A 25,480-nucleotide genomic window follows, 5' to 3' on the forward strand; every position below is an offset into this window, starting at 1 on the left:
TTGAAGAGGGGATCTCTGTAACCCAAGAGACCTTTTTTATATGTGTTGTTTCAGCTTTGGAGACTGACTGGAGAGGCAGGGGAAAACGAGGAGAAAGAGCTATTTGTCTGCTAACTAAAAGTCATGATTGTTATGGTATGTATTCAGTCCTAGTGGTTAGAGAATTCTGTCTTGGTTTCCTCCTCCCATCCTTTCAGAAATGGTTTCACCAGGGGCTAGCAACTGTCTTTGCAGCCTTGCGAACAAGCTTTTATAAATAAGCCACTGTCCGGGACACAGAGAGTTGTTGTCACCTGTGGGTGGCTTATGGACACTGGTAGCCTCCAAAGTTTCCAGTACTGGCCGTGCTGCACTGCAGCGGTGCAGGGACAAAGGCTTTCACACAGGCTCTGTTGAGCCAGGAGTCTAAATGGTCCTGTGCCTTTGCAGGCTAGAAGCGAGCCTCACGGCTCGTTCAGGCCGTCCTTTGGTTTCATTTTCAGGACAGGCGCCTCTGAAGAGGAACAACGCAGAAGTCGGCGCTGCCAGTGGCAGCAGCAGGCGCGCCGTAGGGCTGGCAGCATTGTCAGGCACCCATATTCAGGAGCACCCTGGAGATGTGCGGCACCGTTTGCCACAGTGAGGGAGCTCCAGCAGTGATGCTGAAAGCCTTCCTCATCCATAGCTGCAGGGACGATGGGGTGCTTCACCCCACGGTGTAACATGCTTCTTAGGCAGGGCACAGGCCGCTTGGATCAAGGTGGAGAGTTGCAATGAGAGACCTGTGGTCTTCTCAGGCTGCATCGCTTTGAGCAAGGGTGGCCACGTTTCCCTTTCTGCTCTTGAGAGCATCTGGTTGTAGGACTTCTGGAGCCAAGGAAAGCTTCTTGAGTGTTTTTTTTGAAGCTCTGACAGTTCTCAGGCCTTGGTACAGCAAGCTTCCCAAGAGGATTAGAGTCTGGGAGTTTTCTCCAATTAAAAAGCATTAACACCATCAAAATAACTGGCTACGTGTTGTAGTGTTTCCAGCAAAGAGATGGGGAGCGAGGCAGATTTTTCATTCTGATGAGTCACTGACTCTCTTCTGGTTTGTCCCTTGTAAGTACTGTTTAGACAGCTGCTGATGCAGGAATATGACCGAGTGATGGTCCCTGGGGAGCAGGGAGGGCTGCGTGCTCTTTCACCTCCGAACTGCTGGATAACTCATCTGCCTTGCTCTTCATTGGTATGGCTTGAAAGCAGCAGTACCTCTAGGACTCAAAGCTGTCCATACCCGTTTTCTTTCCACGTATGTGGACAGGCCCGCTGGCCTGTGCCAGATTTTCCCCCAAATCTTTCATGTGCATTTTTGTGATGCCCACTTCTGCCCTAGAGAGGAGATCTCGGGAGCAGGGCAGTTCCTGTTCTGGGGATGTTGAGGATGAAGGCACTACAAATACATGACATCATTTGAAGGGAAATTAAGGTGAACTGGGAAGAACACTGCGGAATCAAATCGATGGACTAAAGAGTCTTGACAGGAAAAGCTTTTATCTACCGTCACTCGCTTTCTGCGCCTGAAACTGTATATAAAGTGAGTGCTGATGGGTAGCTACGGGGTGGGGACCCTACAAGCAGAGAAAGGAGTCTGGTAGGACTGCTGTCTCTCTGTGTGGGTCTTTATGAGAACTTGTAATGACTTGGATGCACACAGGAATCTTATCTATTGGAGTAGAAGGTCTTGGAGGCTTTATTATGCGTAAATTTCACAGTATAATCATGCTTTAATTTAATAATTGAAAACTATAAAAACTTCTTTTCCCCGTGTCTTCCCTCCTTGAAAAGGAGGGCTGTGGATTGGTTCAAAGCCAAAAACGCAGGCTTGGAGGCAAACCGATCTGTAATCTTAACACTTTGTTTAACTTGGTCTAGGGAGCTTTGGTTTTGTGTGCCTAGTTTTACAAAACAAAAACAAAAAAGAAAGGTTTACTGGGCAGATTTCGCTCTAACAGACACCCTCCGAAATTGATCAGACTCTAGCAAAGTCAAGCTATTTAAAATGTGGCTTGAGTAACTGCGCTCATACATTAGCCCAGTCTATGTGTTAATGGATCAATGTGAAAGGAATTATTCAAGTGCATTTAACATACGGTGCATTGACATTAAGGAGGGCTCTTTCCTACAGGCATTCATTTTTGCTGGTAGAAACTAGCATTTTACTGGTTTGCAAAACCAGCGGGTGGGAGTATGATTCCTTGGTGTCCAAGTGTTTATGTTGTTAAGCATGTGAAGCATACTAATGGGGATAGTATGAATGAGAGCTGTTGAATTATTTACATGAATTGTTGAACGTGGCATAAAATACCTTCTGCTAACTCTGATACCTCTGGTTTGAACACCAACTTAGGGCTATTGCATCCGTTATCATAAATATCCTGTAGGTTGGATTAGATCAATTGTTTTAGCTTCCACAGTTCCTGTAATAGTTTAATTTGGCTTCACATGGCTTTGAAAGTTGCTCCTTTTATTTATTTATTTTTTTTCTCCTTAGCTACTTACATAAAGTATCTGGATGCCCTAAATGAGTTCTGCACTGTCTGTTGCTGCCCCTGCTCATCTTGTGCATGCAAGAGAATTTTCTTCTGTTTATATTTAATGCCTGAAATTAAAACTCTAGAACATCCTAGAAAAGGTTCTCTGTAAGCTTTAAATTATTGACTAGAAAGGTAAAGTAGTACTCAGTTCTCTGTTGTGTCTTCTTTGGAATTACAATGAGAGTTTCAAAGCCTGCCAAAATACATTATCTCCCTTCAAACCCAAACTGTCCAGTGTTTACTCTCTCCTTTCATGCAATTTCACAATGCCATTTTTTTTTCCTCCAGAATCTCTGTTCTACCTTTTTTTTTCTTTTTTTTGCAAGTGACCTTCATGTGGGTACATGCAAAGCATTCATATTTAGTAACACCTTATCTGTTTTTTGTTGAAACTTTGAGAATTGGCTGTTGGAGTAGAGATGAAGCTTGGGAAACTTGAAAACAAAAGAAAATTCTTTGGGGGAGGTGGGATTTGTTTGTTTGATTGGGTTTTTTTGTGCTTTTTTTTCCTTTTGGAATAGTTCTCCTGCACACGGTGTTCATGGTGACAGTGTTATGACTCATTCAGCAAACTTCCTGGCATTTCTGCCAGCCATGATTTCTCAAGATTTTAAAGGAGGTGATCACTGAATTTTAAGCAGATGTTAGATCCCACCTGTAAATTTCAAAGCTGGATCCAGAGTGTCCAAGAAGGTGGGAGTGGATCCTGGGTTGCGTATGGCTGTGATGTTTTGCCAAAAGGGCACCTGAGTAGTCTTCAGAAATGCAGACACAATGACGTCCTTGTCATGAGGTGCCCTCTCTGTCTTGATTCTGTGTCCAGCATGCTCACTAGGAATGGCTTCCAGGATTTGTGCTCAAATTTAACCTGTCACTCCCTTATACAAGTCCGCTAGCCATCAGAAACTTACGTGACTGCCGAAATCCTTGTAGTGCCATGTGTGAGATCAATGAAATAAATACAAATTCAATGGGAATTGGTAAAGTCTTTGACAGACAATCCATCCTACTGATATTCTGAGTTGCCCAGTCTGTCTCATACAGTTCATTTTAAAGAACTGATGGATTTAAATGTGTCATTTAAAATAAACAAATATTTACAAGCTTACTTTCTAATTAGAAAAAAACAAGGCTGGGATATGTGGTTGCCTATCCATGCATTCTAAGTGCACACATACATGTGAGTTTTGCTGCACTACTGTTAGCTAGAACTGCTTTTAAATGGCCCTCCTACTATCATGTCAGTCAGGCTTTCTTAACACAAAAGGGAACTGAACCATGCAGTTAAATGCTTTGCTTCATGGAGACCTATTAAGGCTGGCTGTTTTGCGCTCCAGCAGAGGGGGGTCCAAATTGCCTACTAGCACTACACCCTATCAAGTGATACGTTGGATGGTCAGAAAGACCTGCAAAGCTCCAGCAGCTACTTAGAGCAGAGCAGAGAGAGGGTTCTTCCCATACTTGCTGCTGTGCCATCTCCAGCCCTGGAGATGCTCGGTAGAGCTTTGCAGCCAACAGGAACTGCTACAGGTCATTGGTGGTTGATTTAAGCAGACGCTGTTTAAAGACATGGCGTCAATGGAGCCTGTTCTGTGCGTGCAGGCCGGCACTGATCTGGTGCTGTTGAAATGATACAGTGTTTTGGAGTGGTGATGGGTGTCCCAGCTTTACGACAAGGTCCTGCCTGTGTGTGTGGCTTCCTTTTGTGTGAACTCATTTGGCTGGGGTGTGAACCATGTCACCAGTAGTTTGCAGCTTAAGTGATGTTTCTGCTTCCTTTGCAGACCTGGGAAGGCATCAGGATTGTCTGGGTCACAGGGCACAGCCTGCTGGAGGCACTGGAAGCGGACTGGTTCCTGGTCATGCCCGGTGGAAGGAGGGGACCCAGCCGGCAGCAGCTAAGCCGTTCAGCTTTGCCTTCTCTCCAGACTCTGGTTGGTGGGAGCTGTGGAAACGGTACTGGTTTGAGAAACAGGTGAGGACAAAGGTAGGATTGTCGAGACACCTGTGGCTAGGATGTTAAAAGCTAGGACTATCCACTCTGAACTCTGCTCAATGGTTAAAATCTGCCCCATGGGGAAGCTCGTGGAAGTGGGGCTGCGGTCGCACGGTACTCGTTTTGTCTTTCCCTGCAGCAGTTTGCAGAGCAGCGAATCCTAGCAGATTATGAGTCTTTGTCTCTATTACTCGGTTGTCTGCAATACCACAGGAAATTACTGCGACATGTCAGAGCTCAGCCGTGAGTCCTCCTCTGCACGATAGAAAGAAAGGGCAAGAGGATGTCTATATTCTGTTTTAAGCACTGTTGGATCCACATGAAACGGTTGACAAAACTAATCTCCATGTTCTGGGGAAGTTGGGGCTTGAAAAAGGAACACACGGAGACATTTATAGCTCTGCATTTAGCATAGGGCTAAAAGGCCCAGTGTTATTTCCTCCCCTACAGAAGTCAGCAGGCTAGAGAAACCACTTGCTACATGTTGAGGCCCCAATCTATGTGAGACAGGGTCATCCTTACAGAGTAGAGAGATCGAAGCCATTTAGCTTTGGCATTTAGGACTTCTCAGGCATCAGTAGGTGGATGGATGGCAGTCTTAGATATTTGAGGAAGAGGTGACTGTTGAGACCATGGTGTCAGTGCTGCAAGGTCCTAGGGGAGTGTTGCTTATCTCAGTTTCAGTCAGACAGCATAGTTTACATTTGAATTTTCTCCACTAGTGTAGTGTGCAAGAGCTCTTAATTGTCCTAGCCTCCTTTGAGGGATAGGTTAGAAGTGTGAAGGCACTTGAGAGGTCAGCCTCGAGGAAGTGGCTGAACTCCTCCATTCTGTTTTTAGTTACCTCTCTTTAAGAGAGGAGCTGTGCCCAGAAAGATGACGGGCACTTTGCAGTACTGGAGAAAGAGGCCATGTGCTTCTGTCCTGGGGTGAACTGGGTGCTACTACAGCGTCTCAGTGGTGAGTGGAAGGAGCCAACATTCAGTGCTCAGTTAGGCACAGAGTCCTTCATGGTTTTGCTTGAAGTTTTCTTCCTCATTGTACCTCTGGTCTTCCCTCTGCAACTCGCCTGAAATACAGCTGGGCACGTCACAGCACCTCTGGTAGACCAATCTATCAGTTGTATGCAGAAAACACTGGATAAGGGTTTTGTTTGTGTTAAGAGGAAGACAAAGCTCACCACCAGTCTTGTGCCAGTAGTATGAATGCAAGACTGATACCGTCTGTACTCCAGCAATGCCCAGTCCCAAAATCACAACCCTAAGCACTCCCTGTCCTGGAAAACAGTACAGACAATGTAGAATGTTTACTGAATGAGTGGTGTCTGTCTGCTTTAGGAATGGTAGTGCCATCAGCCTCTCCGCACCTCCGATCACAGCGCTGATTACTCCAGAGCCTGTACGTCACTGCCGGATCCCTGAACTACCTTTAGACGGGAGCCTGCTCTTTGAATTCCTGTTCTTCATCTACCTGCTGGTAGCACTCTTCATTCAGTACATCAACATCTACAAGACTGTCTGGTGGTACCCGTACAATCACCCTGCTTCCTGCACCTCACTGGTGAGTTCCCCAGAAAATGCCATCACTTGTGCTTTGTCATTACGCAGCTTCTTTTCATGCTTCTTCAGCTCAAGAGTCACCAAGCCTTTGATAGAAGGGGCTGAAGGGAACTTTGCATATGCCCCGATCAACCAGGCCCATGTCATCCCTCATTTTATAGGGGAAAAAATAGGTAGAAGATGAGAGAAAGAGAGAGAGAGGTGTCAGCAGGGCTTCTTCGGTGGAAATTTCTTGCAGACAGTTGCATGACCAAGCTAGCTGCTAGGTTTTGAAATGGAGTTGAACCTACAGAAGCCTACTTGCTGCTGTGGGTGCCTCCTCCCAGAGGAAACAACAGAGCTTAAGAGAAATGATAATGGAAGTTTGCATTAGTATCTCCCAACAGGTCAGCAGCAGAGGAGTTGGGGAGGGGGTCAGATCCTCACCTTATGTAGGCCATCCAGACTCCTTAGCTGCAGTCTTCCTGGCCCAATAAGCTGTGCAACCTGGCAGTGACCTGTACCTGAGTCAGCAAACCTTGTCTATATGAAGATAGCTTCTGAAACCTATATGATGTCCTTGAAGCATGAGGCAGTTCCTTAGGTAACTATACCAACAGGTGGTGCTAGTGTTCTAGTTATCCAGCTATTAGCTTCAAATGCAGCTACGCAATGCTGGACACAGCTTTCTTTGAAGAAAAAGCTTTCTGTTTTAGACTCCCTACCTGAAAACATACCATTGACTTATGTTTGTTCCTAGAAGTTGAGCGTTCTCATATATCCAAAATGTCCTTCAGGTTCCAGACAGCAGTATTCACTCTACTGACCGTTCTAGCCAGAACACACAGCTTCATTGAAAAAAATTTAAGGGTTCCAGGAGCTGTATCGAACTTCATGCAGCCAGAACCAACGTTAACTTCCAGTACAGATCTATGGCCTATGAAGACAGCATTTCCCCCATCAACTTGATCATTAGGGAGCACTGATGGTCACTACAGCCCATTTCTGAGACCAAAGGCTAAAGTGAGCTGGCATGCAGGACTCCAGACTCAGGTTTGGCTGCCTTGTTGTGGTGGTTGGTGCCTTTTCCCTCAAGAACCTGGAGACTGTTCTCCACAGTGGGATCCTGGTCCTAGAGTGCTCTTTGACCGCAGAAATACCTGCCTTGAAGGGTGGCTTTTTTTTTTCCCCAGTTATTTTTTTTTTAGTAGAAATTCCTCCATGGGAAGTGACCTACAACATGTGGGGAAGACCTTAATTGTGGAGATGTTTCTGTGTTACTCAGTTTTCTCCCTTCTCTCTCACCCCTAATAGAGAGATTTGGGGAAATGCCCATGTGTGATCCTAGTGCTCTCAGCAGCCAGCTTTCCAGTCTCACCCCAGCTGGGTGGTTTTGGGGTCTGTTCCCCTGGTGAAGACCTTTTTTCTTTCCTCCTTCAGAATTTCCACCTCATTGACTACCACCTGGCGGCGTTCATCACAGTGATGCTGGCGCGGAGGCTGGTGTGGGCCCTCATCTCTGAGGTAACCTTTCAGTGTTCCCTCTCCTGCCCATAGGACTGATTGCAGAGTATCACCATCTACAGTCCCAGAAAGTTCTGAGAGTTGGGTAGCTGAAGCGTTTCTTCCTCCAGAACAAGTCTGGGTGTGAAATACTAAGATTTTGGGGGACTGGGGTCTTTTTTCGGCCCATTCATGTCCTGCAGTAGTGGGTAGCTCTGCTGTCTTTGCAGCTAGAAGATGAAATGATCCCACTTGCTTCTCTATCCCTGCAGGCACGATACTGTGGCTTACTGTCTGATGCCAGAGAAGCAGCTGAGAGAATTGCAAGTTAGGTAGTAGAAAGGCAAATAGGGAGGATAGCCAAGACGAGAAGAGAGAACAGGAGATTAGAGGGGAAATGTCAGAAGGAGGATATCTGCGTACGCTAAAATGAAATAGGAATAGCTGGTAGAACTGCTTTTCCTTGTCCTGGTCACTCAATAACTGATGCTGTGGTTGTGTGAGCTTAGATTTTGAGACGCTTTCTATCTTTGTGGGAGCAGAACCACACCAAGTATGTGTTTGGGAAAAGTTCTTTGGAGGAAAATGGAAGCTCTCTCCACTGAAACAGTTAATACTACTCCAGATTAAGCAACGAGTTTTAAGAACAAAAACTCCTAACAGTTAAGTGCTGTTGAACAGGTGAATAGAGAAGATGGATTCCCAGTTCTTTCATCTCTGATTCCTGCCATTTTCATTTTTGTTACCATCCTCCATAAAACCTCCCACAGACTGAAACTTCTGCTTTGAAACCTTCCATGCAGGTTCTTGCACATCCCATCTATTGGCTATAATCACTAAGAATCTTTCCATAGTTCAGTTTGCCTTCTCCCCTTTGAAGACTGGACCAAGCTTCTTTGCTGTCCTTTAGAAGGTGGTACCTCCTCACTAGACTGTAGCCCGTACACGCAGTAGAGGAGAATGGTGGAAATCCTGGTTTGGGGATTGCCAAAGTGCACCATCTTCTCTTCCCTCAGCTGAGAATTGTGATAACCAGTTCTTTAGGAAAATGAATGCCGAGATCTGATCTTTGTAAAGGAAATAGCAGGAGGAAGTGTGTTGCAGGCTATCTTGGAATATCATCAGAGCATTAAAGAACCTGAGTAAAAATATCTCTTACTTTACAGTTCTGATTTTTAAAGGGCCCTATTTTAATCATGCCCTAGAACTTGTGCTTTTTTTTGGATCTTGTGGATTCTCCCAAACATGACATCAAGCCATTTCACCTTTATAAGAGAGTCAGTCTTCCTCTTCTTGGAGGAAGAGGGCAGTCATCCCTCTTCCAGTGCCTCGTGGCGCTTTCTTCCTGCTCCTCCTCCACAGGCACCCTGTGTGCTCACATCCTAGCACTCGTGCCACATGGCTGCTGAACGTTTCTTCTCTATTTGCAGGCCTCTCAGGTGGGCGCGATGTCAGTGATTCACTACATGGTGCGCTTGGTGCTGCTCACCCTCTGTGGATGGGTGCTCTGCTGGACTCTGGTCAACCTCTTCCGCAGCCATTCTGTTCTCAATCTTCTCTTCTTGGGCTACCCGTGAGTAACAATACCTCGTACCTGTAGGGCAGGGGGGAGCATAGCTGCTTAGGGGTGGCATGAGCTGCTGTGGGAACCCGAGCTGTTGGCTATAATCTATCCCCAAGACACAGGCAGACAAAAAAAAAAAAAGCCACCTCATCTTACGAATAAAGGGGAAGTGGGAATGGCTAGGGGAGGTGGTGCCGACCCTATGAAGCAAATTGCCTGCAGTGTGCTATTTGCTATTTCCACTGGGATGACAAGTTCCACAGATAGGATTTAAAGAAACATCTCTGCAGTTTTCAAGGCTGCAGCATTGAGCCTCTTAGGGGAAGAAGAGTTGGCCACTGTCTTCTGGAGTGAGGGTTCCTATGTGGTGTCCCTCTCATAAGGGCCAACATTTGTAGAGAAGGTGGACGCTGCTTCATGTTGGGTTGGCTGTCATTTCATCCCGTCTTTCATCCTTTTCTCCCTGCAGGTTTGGCGTCTACGTTCCTCTGTGCTGCTTCCACCAGGACAGCAGAGCACAGCCCCTACCTGCGGACTGTGGTTACTTGGTACAGGATCAGATGGTGGATGATGGGGCTTCAGCTGTCAGCAGCCTGGTCAAACCCAAAGATTTCCTCTCGCTTCTGTGGGAATCCTTGAGAGAACAGTTCAATAATCCTACATCTATCCCTACCCACAGCTGCCCCCTTTCCCCAGATCTCATCCGCAATGAGGTGGAGTGCCTAAAAGCAGACTTCAACCGCAGGATCAAGGAAGTTCTCTTCAACTCTCTCTTCAGTGCCTACTATGTGGCCTTCCTGCCACTGTGTTTTGTCAAGGTAGCTCTTGTATAGTTTTCTCTGTGCCCCTGCCCGCCGCCTCCTTCTGAATGTTGCGTGAATTGCTGCCAGGCCAGATTCCTGGTTAATTCCCCTTTTCTCTGTCTCCCCTTTGGCAGCCCGGATAGCGGAGCATGGCTGCATCCGGAGTGCACTAGTACTGCTCCTGGTTGGCGGATAGGTATTGCCATAAATGTGATGCACCTCTAGTCCCATCACCCCACTTACTAACTCCCCTTCTCCCACCCCCTGTCCTAGGCAGATGAATAGCTGTGTTCTTCCTAGAAAAGGGCACTTGTTGTTACTTGTCTCAGATCCAACGTCCTGGGTTTCGAGTGCTTGGATCAGAGGCTTTGGTGTTTAGCCTGTTAGAAAACAGCCAACTAGGATGTCTGGGAACCTAAATCCAAGAACCCCCTTGTCGATGTGGGGGTTGTATTTTTTGTCTTCTTCTAATGCAGACGAGCTCTAGTTGGTGTAATGAAACGGGTAGGGCTCCACAGTCCACGTAGCAGTCCTGGTGCTCCTGAGGCAGCTCTGTGGAAAGCAAACCCTCCTGTTACCTGCTGCTGGAGGAGGAGAGGCACCAAGCTGCAGCATCATACCCCCGCCCTTTCTCCTTCAGGTCAAGGAGAAGGGAGCCTTGAGCATTTCCTAAGCTGTAACCCTCTGAAATCACTGGTCCAAAAGCGCATGCCTGTAATGTGTGGTGTGGGTCTGCTGGATGCACACGCAGTATGTCCCTTGTCATTCCCTCCTCCGCTTAGTGACAGCAGTGCCAAGTTCTTGTCTGGTCTCTTTGCAGAGCACCCAGTACTACGACATGCGATGGTCTTGTGAGCACCTCATCATGGTGTGGATCAATGCCTTCGTCATGCTCACCACTCAGCTGCTGCCTCCCAAGTATTGCGACCTGCTCCACAGATCAGCTGCCCACCTCGGCAAGTGGCAGAAACTAGAACATGGTTCCTACAGCAACGCTCCACAGCATATGTAAGTGTGGGGATGGGAAGGGGTTGGCGTGCCCAGCAAGGGGCTAAGACATTCCAGTAGATACAACACTGCTGATATTTCCTTATCTGTTTAGCAAGCTTTTCCACTCCCCATAGTGCCATGGATCGCAGACAACTCTGCTGGTCTTTCTGTTCTCAAGAAACAAATGTCTGCTCTAGAAAGCTGTCCAAGCTCCTCTGGTCAAGTGCTGGTTCATTCCCAGAAACAAATGCTCTAATAATTCCTCTGGGCCACTGGAGCAGTAGCTTGCACAGAGGCAGGGGTGGCCCCCTCCAAAGTGGTAGGCCAGGTTCTTGCATGGGGAGCCATTTATTTACTGTTCAGTCTGAGTCCTGGTGAGCTTCTGATATCCTCACCTCTGTGTTGTTCCGATGGAAGCTGAGACACATCCCCGTAGCAGAAGCTTTGGCATTTTTCAGGATGCTAGCCCTCCCTGTGAACCTCTGTTCAGTGAGTTGAGTGTGTCCTCCTCCTTGCTGTCCCTCCGATGCTAACACTCTGGCATTCTTTCCCTGCAGCTGGTCAGAAAACACAATATGGCCACAAGGAGTACTGGTGCGACGTAGCCGATGCCTGTATAAAGCAGTTGGGCCTTACAATGTAGCAGTGCCTTCAGACGTGTCCCATGCCCGCTTTTATGCAAGTATCTCTTCTCTTGGCATGTCGTGGTGGTGGGAGGAGAGGCTTAAACCTAGCTGCAGCAGAACAAGGTTTGAGGCCGGGCAGCAGTCTGTTGTTGCTAAACAAAGTGCCTGTTCTCAGCAGAAGAGTTTTCCCATTGCAGTATCAGAAGGGAAGTAATGGCTGTCTCATCAGTGCTTTTCTCATCGTGGTGATACAGCACTCTCATCAGGCATTAGCATATTCTTAAGAGGTTGTAGTTAACAGAACATCTTCTAGGGAAATGGGAAAGCATGTCGGCTGGTTATTTCACCAGTCCTCCCCTTCTCAAGGAAAATGACGCTTCTACATGCCTCATGTCTTACGCTGCTTTCCCTAAGTAGCAGCTAGTGGTGGTTGGAGTACAAACATTCCTTCTGTCTAGCTCAGTGGCACCAGACACTATTATGCACGCACCCCTCCCCACTAACATTGCAAAAAGTTACAGAAACTTGTGCTTTTTACCTGTTTCCCTGCAGTTCCTTTTTCACCGTCCATTACGGCTGCTCAACCTGCTGATTCTCATCGAAGGCAGCGTGGTCTGCTACCAGCTCTACTCACTGCTGCGCTCAGAGAAGTGGAACCATACCCTCTCCATGGCCCTCATCCTTTTCTGCAATTATTATGTCTTATTTAAGCTCCTCCGGGACCGGATAGTATTAGGCAGGGCATATTCCTATCCACTTAACAACTATGGACTGAAGGCACACTAGGCCTGCCAAACGTGTACCCCTTCCCGTGCCACTGGGCAGGGAGGGAACCTCAGAAAAAAATATTTTCGTACAGTTCTATTTTTTTCTTGCGGCGTTTATAAATATTTAAAATATTTTATATTTTGTATACTGTTGTTTTTGTGGGGTGGGAAGGGAACTGGTGGCAATTAAATGTCGCTTTATAAACAAGGTGTTATTTTATATATATATAAAAAAAATCAGTGTGTATATACCGTATATCTATACCCATACATATATCTATGTGAAGCAACAGGATTGTTTGTGTGTGTGGTCACTGTGTCTGCTTTGCTCACACGATTGCCTTGCTATTGCACACTGTGGGGATGGAACACTGCCATTAATTAGGAACTGGTCTTCTCTAAGACTTCAATAAGTGAATAGCTAGGGGAAAAAGGAAATGGAGGGGCCTTTCACCAGTATGAACAGTTTACCTAGAAACCTCGCTCCCAGGGAAGATTTGCACTAGTTAAACCAATTTAGAGAAAGGGAAGAAGCAACGTGCTGAAAAACAGACAAAATTATGGACAGTCAGCAAAAGCTTTCACTTCCCTTTTCTTCCCAGAACTAGCAGGATACATGTTTTTTGTTGTTTGTTTAAGATAAACCCTTTGCTTTAACTTTTATCCCTCTACCTAGCAACTTAAGCTTCCTCATTCCTCCCAGAAAATGAACTAAATCTTGGAATTTTAATTTTAAGGTAGTATATCATTTAGAAAGGGATTTGAAATAGCTTAATTTAGCAGGATTGTAATTGATCATTTTTTACCACCATCTGCTTGCCCTTGAGTAACTGCACTAAATTAGGGAAGATTGAGCCATTTCCTTCAGTGTTCTTGGAATAAATTTCTTCTTGTCAGACACTTATCAAATCCCCTATTGCCACACAATGCATTTCAGCAGTGTTTCACTCTCAGGTATTTTGAGCATTTTTAATAAGTTATTAATAGAGGAAATATTTTTCTTTTAAACACTGTTCTTCATAAAGTTGAACTACAGTAGACTCTAATAACATTTGTAGTAGTATCACAAAGGAGTTGAAAATGAAATTATCAACCATATCATTAATTTAACTGTGGATGCTGCTAACAGCTGATCTTGCTGCTTTGACTCAAGTACTTAAGGTTATGCAACATTCCTCCATTCAGGTGTTATCTGACTGGAACCTTTATCCATTAGTAAAGTGCTAGCTCTGTTTAAAGAGTGGATATATATATATTAATTAAAAAACAACTGTACTGAGGTTGGGAGAAATTGCAACTACTTTCTGGTTCCTTCTTTCCTTCCAAGCTAAGACTATACTGCTTTTCTGTTCCTGCCTGTAAGAGCTTCTCCCAGAACCTGATTGCAAGCATAGGCGTTTTTCTTCTCTGAGACTTGATGAGGTTGACAACAGGAGATGCCGCTGAGCATTAACCCTAAGGTATTCCAAAATTAACCTAAATGTTTAGCTTTAGTTACTCATAGGTTTTCTTTGATGTGGCCACGGTGGTGCAAGCAGGACACAGGTACTTGGGACTTTCAGTGAAACAGTACTGTGGCTTTTGGGACAAATCTTGGATAAGCAGAGCCTTCTCTAGCTTTTCCTGCTGTGATGTCATATATTCTCATCTTTTTTCTATCTCATTTCTGGAAGTACAGTTTGGGATAAGATGGGTTGGTTTCTTACCTAGAGCAGGCTCCGTGCTGCATGTGGCTTTGTGCAACACCTTTCCTGTGCCCAGAGTACTGAATAGTGATCTACTCTCACAGTAGCTCAGTAGCACCTCTGCTTTTAGTACCACTTACATTTCACCCTCTCAGCTCCTCTCTCAGATAGCTGTTTCATAGCATTCCTGGGTAGCTTTTTCCAGTGGGACACCTGTATGGTAGTAGGCTTACGCTTAAGTAACCAGTGGGAGAGAAGAGGCTCTCCAAGTCTTAGCTTGGGGAATAGATATGTTTGTCAACAGTGCAAGAGGATGGCAGAATCCTGAACCAGGGCTTCAGGGCAGACATAATGAGTTTTCATGCTCTGCTTTTTCCTCCCTTTGCACTTAAGGTTGAAGGTAGGTGGGATTGCTCATGCAGTGAGCATACTCTGCAGAACAGACTGACCTTACACTGTTCACAGTGCCGCCTTTTCTGCTCTAAGGGGCTAGCTTAAATAAGGGGCTTAACCCACTCTTCCTAACTGCAGGTGTGTTAAGATCTTCCTCAGTCCAAAGGAGCTTAGCATTATGTCTTAAGAGAAGCTGCCTCTCCTTCTTAAAACAGCGCTTTTGTTATATCCTGGAGCAGGAGGCATTCTGTGAGGCCTAGAGGTTGTGGCTTTCCACACATAGCACTATCACCTGCTCACATGCACTCCTGTAGCTGCAGCTGTCTTCCATCTTTACGTAGGATCCTGACATGAAAAGAAGTTGCAGAAGATATTTGTAACTTCCCCTGTTGGCAAAAACACAGTGAGGAACTAGCGAGCACAGTTTGTCTCCCCGGTCTAGACCATCCAATGCTGAACAGGGAGCAGAACTGATGTCTACTCAGCATCAGTGCCTGCTCCAATCAGTGTTTCTCCCCATTCCTCAGATGAGCCTGCCACTAAACCTCATTCAGATGAACACTGAAAACAAGTCCACTCTAGTACTTGGCCAGGTCAAACTACAGGGGCAGGAAGGGGTGTGGGGGGGTAAAGACTTATTCCCCATCTCGGTCACCCCATCATGCGAGGATGTCATAATAAATGGATGGTTTCTTGGTCTGGTTACGAAACTGCTCTAGCTTCAGGCCAATCCTCAGAAGAACAGCTTCATCCCACCATTTTCCCATGACCTGGAAGAAGAGAGAGACAGAAAGAAGAGTAGCATCATCACACACAGTGATTGAAGGCCCAGGAAAACATGGCTAAAATTATTTCCCAACAGCACCAAAAGGACACATTTCTCACTTTTACCCCAGCAAATATGGCATCACTGTATCTGGGAAAAAGGCAGCCCAGTGACTTAATTAAGATGTATGGAACTTCCATTTACACAAGACACGTTTTAAAAGGGAGAAGAGCAAGAAAGTATTTAAATTACAGAACTGAGAGGAAAAGAGAGGAAAGTAGTGATAAATAATGGGTATGGATACAAGTGGACAGGGAAAAAGAGAACTCTGTGTCCAGAACCCCGAAGAGTCCATCTGGCATTCAGAAGTGAGTTACACTCTGAGGTGAGTGAGTTAACTCTTCCTCACCCAGAGGTTAAAAATTCCTTCCTAGTACCTGGCAACTCCTCAGTTGTGCTGTGTGGAACAGGATGAACCTGGTCGTAGTGGTTCAGGACAGAGCCACCTGGAGATTTTGTGTCACAGCATTCAGAAAGAGCCAATGCTTACCTGGAGGCTGATAGGAAGTCCAGCAGTAGAATAACCAACGGGGACCACAAGGCCTGGAATCCCAGTCAAGTTAGCAAGCTGCATGAACCTGGGAGAGAAGCTGTCATCAACATTCCTGCCTTGGGACAGCAGCAAAGTTGCCCTTTGCGGGGGGAGTGAGGATTGATCTGTCCTGCTCTACAGCCTGACCTCCGCAAGCTAGTGCGCCCAGTCTCCAGCTGTTCAAAAATTTCCGTTTTCATAGTGCAAACAGTAACTCTTCTTACCTCATGGACTGAACTATGAATGAAGTGTCATTGCTGCCAGTCAAGAGGTCAGATTCGTGGATTCTCGGGGCAGTGGAAGCAACAGCTGAGGAGGAATCACAGAATGGTTGAGGTTGGAAGGGATCTCTGGAGGGCCTCTTGTCCAACTCCAGCTCAGCTAGAGCAAGCTGCCCAGGATCACATCTGAGGATGGAGATTCCACAGCCTTTCTAGGCAGCCTGATCCAGTGCTCAAAGAGCAAAGGAAGAGTCAGGCTGTGGGCAATCTCCAAGGAATAGCTCAGTTCCTTAAAGCCATGTTTGATCTATATTAGTAATGCAAACTCCTTCCCCCAGAACACAATCAAATCATTGGGATTTATGAACTGAGCAGTCAGTTTTCTATTTCTTCATAAATAAATAGATGTCTATTCCCTCCTGTGCAACTCTGACTGGTTCTGCACCTCATTTTCAACTACCAAAAGAGAGTTTTCTGACTGCCTTGGATACAGGCAGCAAGTATAGAAAGGCACTGCAGTCATTCCAACCAGGCCCCATGTTCTTCTGGAGGCCTGAGGCAGAGTTAAGTCTCTGCACAAAAGTCACGCTCTTAAAACTGGGGAGGAAGAGTTAATGGAGCGACTGTTCTCAAAATGTACCACAACGGTCAGGGAGCAGCTCTTTGGTCAAGGCTGCCAATACCTGGTGTAACGATGCAGTTCACAGTGGTGAAGATCTCTCGCAAAAACCTCATGCTGCGAGTTCTCTGTCGATTTGCCTGCAAACAGAGAGACTACTGTCTGACCAGGACCTCTTGGTTCATGAGGCTGAAGTTTGATGATGACTGCCTCTGCCCATCAGAGCCCACGCCTTTGCAAAAGAGAACATCCTTCCTGCATTTTGGAATCAACATGCAGTATGCCAATCCAAGTGCCCCATCACTTTGCATGTTTTCACTGCAGAGGAGTACAGTTGGCTGGTATCTTTCCACTTGTATGGGGAGGTTAAGAAAACTATCTACCCCGCCTTTGCAATTTCACTAGGTGCCTCCCCTTCAGTCTGCACCACAGTATGTTCCTCACCGTAATATAATCCAGAGCTGTAAACTGGGAAGCCAAGGCTAGGGTAGCCCGCGTCTCCAAATTCTGAAAGAGAAGACATCAGTCATTGGCTCTCCTTGCAACAGGCTTGCTAATCACATTTTCTTGCCTTAGGCAAGTACAAAGAAAGATAGAACCTTCCAGACTCCCTCTTTTCTCCCCACCTTTCCCACCCTAATCAGCCTGCCATCAAGCTTAAGCGTCTTCCTAGGAACTGCAGTTCAGATCTCTGCATGCTTTAATAGTCTTCCATGGTGACAGGAAGAGTTTTACTGTGGGCATAACAGTTTGAGGGGCCTCACACGTGTTTAGTCAACAACAGCAAGAAACTGAGTGTGATAGCCCAGGAGTTTTCTTCCAGGTCTACTCTCCTGTATCAGCATCTAACAGGTGGATTGTCGTAGAAAAAGCAGGAGAGCCCCATGTTTCTCACTGCCATAAGACCCTTGTTCTGCATCAGCCATGATAACTACTGCCATTGATCCAAGCTGCTGCTACTTACCATTTCCTGGAAATGTTTGTTGAAGTCAGGTTGCAGCATGTCCCTCATCTCACTCAGAATGCAGATCACATGTGCTATTTTCACTTCCTCCATCTCTGGAAGAGACACTTCAACCACGCTGGCTCCCAAACTCTGCAGGTACTCCACAGCTGAGTACAGAACAGGTGAAGCACAAACAACATTCTTTAGACTTCACAGAAGGGACGAGAATCTGCTCCCCCTTGAGAAGTCAGAGACCCCACTGGCCATTACAAGGCAAGCATCTTCAGTGCATCATGCTGCACGCAGATTGCTGTGGCTGGTTCTCACAGGTAAGTCTTAGCCCTAATTAGATCTCGGTGCTCCAAGGGGGCAGAGGTAGAGGTTTGTAGATAGGTTCCTAACTTACCAACTACATTTTTGGCAAGTTCCTCTCCTCCCTTTAGCCTGCAATTAACCCAGACAGTAAAGAGGGACTGATAACACTTCTGTGAACTATCTCAGCTCCAATGCACAGGAGGCTAGCTATTATGACAGACATTGTCATCTGTTTCCCCCACATCACCAAGTTCGATTTTGCTCAGTCTGCAATCTAACAAAGCCACCCTAAAGGCACCATTTGGCTGATTTCAAGGAAATACTAGAGGACTGGATACATCATAAAATCCTAGCCCTGTCTTTCCCACTGAATATAACTTTGTGAAACAAGTCCCTCCCTTAAAAGTCTTTTACCATGAAAGTTTGCAGAGTAACTATTACTGAGCAGAGGATCTGCCTTTATACAGAGACAGAGGCTTAGCACATTGAACTGCATTCTTCCATTGTAACCTGACAAGCCTACAACTGTTGAGCTTTTCAACCCTCAGCAGTCAGGGGGGCTTCCCTAATACAAAGCTACCACTGTCTGTACAGTCAGACCTCTTAAAACATCTGCCTTTAAAAACTTCAGGACAGATCTCTTTAATGCCTCCACAGAGGGAACACACAACTTTATGCAGATTAAGAGACTTTTGCTCTTTACCTTTCTCACAGATGGTCAGGACTTCTGCATCACATGCCTAGAAAACAAGAGGAAAGAACTGAGCAGACTTGAGTAACCTCTCTCTTCTCGTTGGTGAGCACTCACAGGCATTTGGTCCTCGTGGAGCTTTCCCTGCTCCTGTCTCTAATGGTAAGGAAACACAGCCATCCAGAACTGCCTTAGGCTACCTGCTCCAAGAGGACAGCTTGCAAGGCGTACCCCTAAGGAAAAGGAAAGGTCTTCTTTTCTAGAGGAGAAGATGTTCCTCCTCCACACTGGGGCAAAGCCATCCTTGTTTTCCTCTAGGGAAGAAATCTTGGGCACATTCATGGAGCTGCATTATGATTGCCAAGTGGCATTAGCTTGCAAGCCCAGTTTCTACATTGGGATGACAAAATACTACTCAACAGCTACACCACTGTCACCAAATGGATATGGTAATTTTCCTCATTTGTTTTTAAACTAATTCCCTTTTGGAAACAATTCAGAAGCATCACTTTCAATAGAAACAGGAGCATGAGGAAGCATATGGCCATGAACTATACAGTCATTACCTTTCCTCATACCTCCAACAGACTTTTATTCGAAAGGTTGCCTTAGGAAAAAGTTATCCCAGAGGGTGTTTTCACCTAAGCCATATTCCCCTCCAATTATAGGGCTAAATACAAGAAGTTCACATGAGGAAAGGTAAGAGAACATTGAATGCACTGAATTCCTTCAAAATTTCATTTTGCAAAGCATCAGGAAGAAAGAGACAGAATAGGTACCTTAAAAAATGTCCAGTCCACTCCCAGTTTTAAGCCTTTCAGGTCAGGAGCACACATATCTGACAGGGTTGCTTTGGGTTGCTTTAGTCCTACAGGGAGCAAGCAAGAGTTCCTCCTTTTATCTAGGATGCCTGCAGGAAGGCAGAGCACCTGGGTTCAGGGAGGAGAATGCTCACCTACCGTATGGATAGAGTGGATCCGGTTCAGCAAGAATACTGTAAACAATGGCTGCATCTGCCACTGAGGTACAGATAGGGCCTTTAAAAGAGAAATCAGTTACAAAAACGCGACAGGGAGTAAATAGGACCCTCCTCCCGAGGTCTTACGTATGCCCAGACTGCCTCCCCAGCAACAACAACACAGCGAGGTCCCTGAAGGGGGGCACAAGTCCTCTTACCTACACTGACTGTGGAGTAGGAGAGTGGGTAGCTGCCATGACAGCTGATCCGCCCAAACGTACCTGGAGAACAAGAAATGGGCAGTTAGCTAGACACGAGCAGTCACTGAGAATATCTGAATCTGAGAGCTCTGCCCCACCCGACTGAGACAGTAAGGAACACACCCCTGCCAACAACTTTTATGCCAGCTGTTTCACAGCCTAGTCACCAATCTTTCAATACCCTGTTCTTCAGGAGCAAGATCATCAAGAGAAGGAGATGCCACGCTCTGGAAGATCTCAATCACTTCACACCTACTACCAGCTGTCGTCTACAAGTGTTCTTGTCAACTTTCTGACCAGTTACACAGCCATCGTCATCTTCCTCAGATGAACCAAGATTAAGTTGACTGTGTGTGAAGGACAGAAAACCGGGGTAACGGTTGAGTACTTGGTCAGATGGAGCAGCTGAGATCTTTCAGAATGCTGAACCCTTCCCAAAAGCTGGCATCTCTTCCAGGTGGCGATGGATTTGCCTGCCTCACCACCTTCCATACCGTAAGAAATGCACAGGGCATTGTTTATGTCCTCCGCACATTCCCCTTGATTACATTAATTCTTACTGCAAAATCTGCATTCCTACTTCTTGTACCTCTGAGATAAGGGGGAATGGCTACGTGCTGGTTTGATACAAGCCCATTACCAGGTCTAACTTACCAGATACAAATCTGAGCAGCATCAACCCCTCCATATAACCAAGGTAACGGGAATCCATCTTGGATGAAGCTGCTTTCACTAGCTCACTACAGATACCCAGCTACGTCACGAACACCTCCCAGCAGAGGAGGAAGACAGAAGAAGGATAAGTGGGTAGAAAGAGAAGCAGCATGCGAGTTTTGTTTAGCATTTGAATCACACACAGAAGCTATTTTTTTCTGAACATCTCTTCAATGGTCAGTACTGAGAATACTTCCACTCTGCCACTCCAACCTGCGTGACTCTCAGGGTGTTACGCTCCAGAGCTTCTCCGGTTGAGTTTTACAAGGCAGGAATTAATGGATTGTGCCTGACTTGTTTGTGGCATCCTATCTGAGGCAGTAAAGAAGACATACACACACAGATTAAAGGGCACTACCTTTCAGCCCCACCACACCACAGAACGAAGCAGGAATCCTCACAGAGCCGCCTCCATCTGTGCCAATACCCACTGGGCAGAGACCTACAAAATACACACACAGGGCTCTGATCAGAGACATTGTGTTGCCCTGTCCATTCTACCAGCAGCTGTAGCCAAGACAGCACAGAGAGCTCTCTGTTCAGCCATGAATTCCCTCCAGCTTCTAAACCCTTCATGAAATCTGAATGCCTGAGGCTCAGGACTTACCTCCCACCACCCCCAAGCTCAGTTTAGGACCACCTACCTGCTGCTACAGCTGCTGCTGACCCACTGGAGCTCCCACCTGTGAAGTGGTTGGGCTTGTAGGGATTCCTAGGGATCTTGTGGTACCTGAGGTAGACAAATAGTGTTGAAACTTTTCCTAGGAAGGACTGAGTGTGTTAAAGGGCAGGAAAAGATCTAGAAACAGCGCAGGGATTCAGATCTCTTACTAAAGAGACACCAGTCCACCCCAGATAGTGCTACATCCCTGAAAAAAAAGACTGAAATAAGACTTTTTGCTCAGAGTCCAATCTTTTGTTATCATTAGCAGCCTATCCAAAAGAAAAAGACTCAAAGCAATAGGAAGGATGCTGTTCCAGTTCTTCTGGTTGTGATTGCATTGTGCCATTACTGCATACTGTAGTGCATTACACAATTTCAAAAGAAAGAGCAGTCACTGACCATCAGTTCTTAAAGAACCACAAGCAAGTCAGCACGCCCAGCTCTGCCTTTTATTCCAAACTCTCCAGTCTGTCCCTGGTCCTCAAAGAGACCTGCCAGGTGGGAGGGCATCCAGCTGGTGTAGCAGCCCACACACAATGCCTGTGCATTTTGTTGTAGCTGTGGGGGAGCCCCAGTTCCATCCAGCTGCACATGCATCAAGTGTGGAGCTTATCAAGGCTATGAGAACCACTGCTCTGACACAGCAGTTCTCAGCTTGCTATAGCTGGAAAACTCACAAAAATAAATTACAGTGAGCTTGTTTTAGCTAGGAAATAAAAAAGCTATGTTCTCCTGAGCTGATTGTACCTTTTCTCATTGTTCTTGGCCATTAGCCATTTTTGTGACTGCTCATTAGATTGCTATTTAGTTGTTTTATGTCACTGCTTTTGTCTACTGCTCATCCTGTAAACATTTACACCTCCACACTTACAAGGCCTTGGAAAGAGCTCTTTACTCAGCAGACACAATTTGAATCCTCTCTTACCTTTGGTTTCCTCTTTCCTTTGGAAGCCTTCAGGCTTCCAACATCTACTGTTTTCATACCCACAGGGTTCTCCCTGCACTGGGTGTTTCAGTCAGTTTTATTCTTACATGTCTGCCCTGTTTTTGTACCCTTCCCTGTCAGTTCTGGACAGACTTTTAGGTCTGAGGAGAGAGGGAGAGAGAAGGAAGGGAATTTTACCTATTAGGGTTGCATCCAGTCGTTCCAGTCCCTAGTTCATGCATGTTTGAAACCCCAATAATGACAGCTCCAGCCTCTCTCAGTTTCTTGGCCACAGTAGCATCTTCTGTTTCAGGCTCAGTCCCAAGAAACACTGTTCCTACTCGGTGATGGTAAGGTACCTTAGCAAGAAGACACCTTATTACTCATCCTAAAACCTTGGTATGGCAGGCAGGCATGCGTGCATGCTTCACATGCACACTTCACCCCCACAACAGTTCTCAGACATCAGGACCCACTGAAGTAAGAGCTAGGAAGTCTCGCTCTTCATCTTTTCCTGTGTTGTTCCTGTCAAGAGGGATACTTAACCCTTCACTATTGGCTTCCTCTCACATGCAAAGGAGTCTTGCTAATACCATGAGGAGCAGAAACACATAGATGTCCAGGAAGTCTGCCTCTCTATAGCAATGCAGTTGCTAGGCCCAGAGGCTGCAGAACCAAGTCACCTCGGCCCCAGAGCACACAGGAGCTCTTTTTCCTACATTCTATGCAAGGAGCTGCAGCGTTTTCAATCTGCAGTGCTTTGAAGCAAGGAACCAACATTACATGGGTGCCAAAATACCAGATGAATTCATTTTCAGGGTGTGCTAAGTACTCTTCACACTTACGTAGTGATGTACGTAAACAGGACTCCCACCCTATGGGTAGGTCCTTCCAGAGTCCATGACAGCTTGATGGCACCTCCAGGCATATTTAGTAGTAACTGCTGCTAAGCGGTAAGCACAACCCCACCGTGGGTGAGGACTTTCAGAGTAACTTTCATATTTCTGATACAAGTATGTCCTTAAAGGTAAGGAGAGAGGGATCCTTTGCCAGCAGAGCAGAGGGAGTGACTGAGAAATCCAGGCAGTTACGCCCACTGCTACAGGTGTTTTTATATATTCTCATCTTGTCAGCAGAGGGACTGTTTCCCACCCCAACCCTCTGCTCCCTGTGGATTGAAGAGATCAGTACAAGGTACGGAAAACATCTGTCATAACTGAGATCTATCATCAACTGTCAAAATTTGTTAATCCTACTCATTACAAACCCGTATATTGCCTCTTATTACAAAAGAATTCACAGGCTTATGCTGAGGAGTTGGCCCTAAAACCTCCTTGCAGCAAGTTGTCCCAGTTGACCACTTGCAGCATGAACTGACAGCTAGACAAGGAAACTCACCACTTTGAACTCTTCTTTCAGGCACACTGGGATGCCATCTAGATGAGACAGGGTACATTTATTCCTGTGACGAGCAGTGGAGGCCTCAGCCATCTACACAGCGGGGAAAAAAAATTAAAAAAGTTGTGTGTTAGATAGGTAGGCAGAGAGAGTTGAACTGAAAGTCATTACCAGTATCAGAACAGATACCGCAAATGGCTTTGTCAGGCTGCTTGCAAGCCAAATGATAAAGGTTTCTTTTTTCTTCCACTGTTTGCTGATGGGGAAAGCATTTACTGCTTAGAAGCATCTATGCCACATAAGCACATAAATCCTGGTTTAAAAATAGTAGCCCAGTAGAAAACAGATTGCCTTAATGCTAACTCGCTTTGCAGGAAGGGAAGCAAACTTTTTTTTTAGTCCTCAACACAAGGAAGAAGCAAAAAACATATTTTTTCTGTGCAACATATCAGAAGAAGAGCCTCTGCCCTTTCTAATGGATGCTACCACTCTTGGGGTGGCAGAGGTCCCTTTGCTACCAGAGGGGGACATTACCAGCATTATTTGTTCCCGGTCCCATTGCACTATCGCTCTGAGTGGGGGCGTGGATTTGTCGCAGTCCTCCAGCGTGGCAATGATGTTCTTTGCCACCTGAGATGGCGTCAGCTTCCCACTCCTACAGGACAGAAGTTGGGATCTTCATTACAAGGCCCCCCACACCACACCCACACACAGAGTTTGTCTGTCAGGTAGCAAGGCGGCACCTGTCACAGCTGTAACCAGTAACTAGATAATAATCTGTGTGCGGTGATGATTTCAACACAGTTGACACCATCACAAGAGGAGACACCCTTCCCTAAGGGAACTTCCTCCACAACACCCCTCCCACCCTCAGAGTAGGGGTAGGAACTGGTAGACTCGCTCAGATGTTCTTGAAACACCAGATAAGCAGGGAAGGACTTTATGGAGAGCCTTCAAGCTCTTCAAAGCCCAAGGTTATGAAACTGCCAGTACCATGAGCTTAAACAAGAGGACAGCCCGTTTTATACAGGCTTCCCACTACAGAGAGGGGTCTCGGAGCAGCACTATCATAACCCACCTTTAACAAAGAGGCCTTCCCTCCCTCCTGGCTATGTCAGCCCATGAACAGATCTGTCTCTGGTTGACACTGAAGCCTCATAGTCAGCATTCAGCTGTAAAACCAGACTGCAGTGTCAGCCATTTGCTCCAAGGCCACAGCCCACTGGCAGGGGTGGCCCCTGAGGAACACGTGCCAGGAGTGCAGCAGGATTTATCTGAGCACTTCAGATCTGGCACACGTCCCAAAGGCAACCAGGAGTTACTGAGCAGCCAACAGCTCACGGAACCTCAGAGTCAAGGATGTGCTTCCAGCTGCTCCCAAGCTGGACACAAGGACTGGGAGAACACAGCCAAACTGCTCACAGGAACACAAGCAGTTGGGGAATCAAGGTGTTCTTCAGAGACCCACAGTATGTGCAGCTTGCATCATCCATACGAACCTTTCTCACCTTCTCACTCACTTGTTTGGGCAAACAAAGTATGTAGAAATCTTTCCCAGAGGAGACCAACAATAAGCCAAGACAAACAGTATTTAAATATCCTTGCAGAGCTTGTAAGAGTTGTGTCAGCTCTCCCAGTTGGCTTTCCTTTGTTATTCTATTAGAGAGAAAGGACTGGAAAGGATGATGCTAAACAGAAGTACCTGAAGGACAATTCTAACAGGGAGATGCCTGCGAGCTCGTGGTGCAGCAGCAGCCCACAGCAGAGGAACATGTGAGACAGTTGTTCCCAGACCGTAATTTCACCTACCTGTAGCAGTCCAGGTAGTCTTTGATCCCTTTGAAGCTAAACCCTTTGCTGGCAGAATCGGTCCTGCAAAGAAAGGATTGAAAGGACAACTGTGAACTGGCAAAGCCACCTCTGTTTTAACCTGCAGAATCCAGCATCAGTCCAACACAGGATGGGAATTGCCCACTTACAGGGCATCATCAGGA

At 46.2% G+C, this 25,480-nt stretch overlaps 2 protein-coding genes across 6 annotated transcripts in view; one reads left to right on the forward strand and one right to left on the reverse strand.

Annotated features, from left to right (window-relative positions):
* Positions 1-12,629, forward strand: part of TMEM39A (transmembrane protein 39A) — a 26,209-nt gene extending 13,580 nt beyond the window's left edge. For 3 of the 4 annotated variants that reach the window (XM_040571431.1, XM_040571451.1, XM_040571460.1), the window contains 8 exons: positions 4,337-4,527; positions 5,886-6,108; positions 7,527-7,610; positions 9,020-9,162; positions 9,623-9,971; positions 10,777-10,964; positions 11,504-11,624; positions 12,125-12,629. In XM_040571431.1, the coding sequence (XP_040427365.1) occupies positions 4,337-4,527; positions 5,886-6,108; positions 7,527-7,610; positions 9,020-9,162; positions 9,623-9,971; positions 10,777-10,964; positions 11,504-11,624; positions 12,125-12,358 (1,533 nt within the window). In that variant the 3' untranslated portion in view covers positions 12,359-12,629. Of the gene's footprint in view, positions 1-54; positions 136-4,336; positions 4,528-5,885; positions 6,109-7,526; positions 7,611-9,019; positions 9,163-9,622; positions 9,972-10,776; positions 10,965-11,503; positions 11,625-12,124 lie in introns of those variants that run through there. The other variant, XM_040571441.1, reaches the window with a different exon arrangement.
* LOC121076812 (fatty acid amide hydrolase-like) overlaps positions 12,125-25,480 on the reverse strand; it is an 18,973-nt gene continuing 5,617 nt past the window's right edge. For both annotated transcript variants that reach the window (XM_040571423.1, XM_040571415.1), the window contains exons 5-20: positions 25,296-25,358; positions 24,021-24,141; positions 23,487-23,579; positions 22,287-22,447; positions 21,144-21,229; positions 20,858-20,941; positions 19,744-19,806; positions 19,527-19,604; positions 19,347-19,435; positions 18,580-18,616; positions 17,580-17,728; positions 17,060-17,122; positions 16,680-16,755; positions 16,000-16,084; positions 15,734-15,821; positions 12,125-15,187 (exon numbers count right to left, since the gene is read on the reverse strand). In XM_040571423.1, the coding sequence (XP_040427357.1) occupies positions 15,077-15,187; positions 15,734-15,821; positions 16,000-16,084; positions 16,680-16,755; positions 17,060-17,122; positions 17,580-17,728; positions 18,580-18,616; positions 19,347-19,435; positions 19,527-19,604; positions 19,744-19,806; positions 20,858-20,941; positions 21,144-21,229; positions 22,287-22,447; positions 23,487-23,579; positions 24,021-24,141; positions 25,296-25,358 (1,447 nt within the window). In that variant the 3' untranslated portion in view covers positions 12,125-15,076. The remainder of the gene's footprint in view (positions 15,188-15,733; positions 15,822-15,999; positions 16,085-16,679; positions 16,756-17,059; positions 17,123-17,579; positions 17,729-18,579; positions 18,617-19,346; positions 19,436-19,526; positions 19,605-19,743; positions 19,807-20,857; positions 20,942-21,143; positions 21,230-22,286; positions 22,448-23,486; positions 23,580-24,020; positions 24,142-25,295; positions 25,359-25,480) is intronic.

The sequence above is a fragment of the Cygnus olor genome, chromosome 1, assembly GCF_009769625.2.
Source record: "Cygnus olor isolate bCygOlo1 chromosome 1, bCygOlo1.pri.v2, whole genome shotgun sequence".
Lineage (NCBI taxonomy): Eukaryota > Metazoa > Chordata > Aves > Anseriformes > Anatidae > Cygnus > Cygnus olor.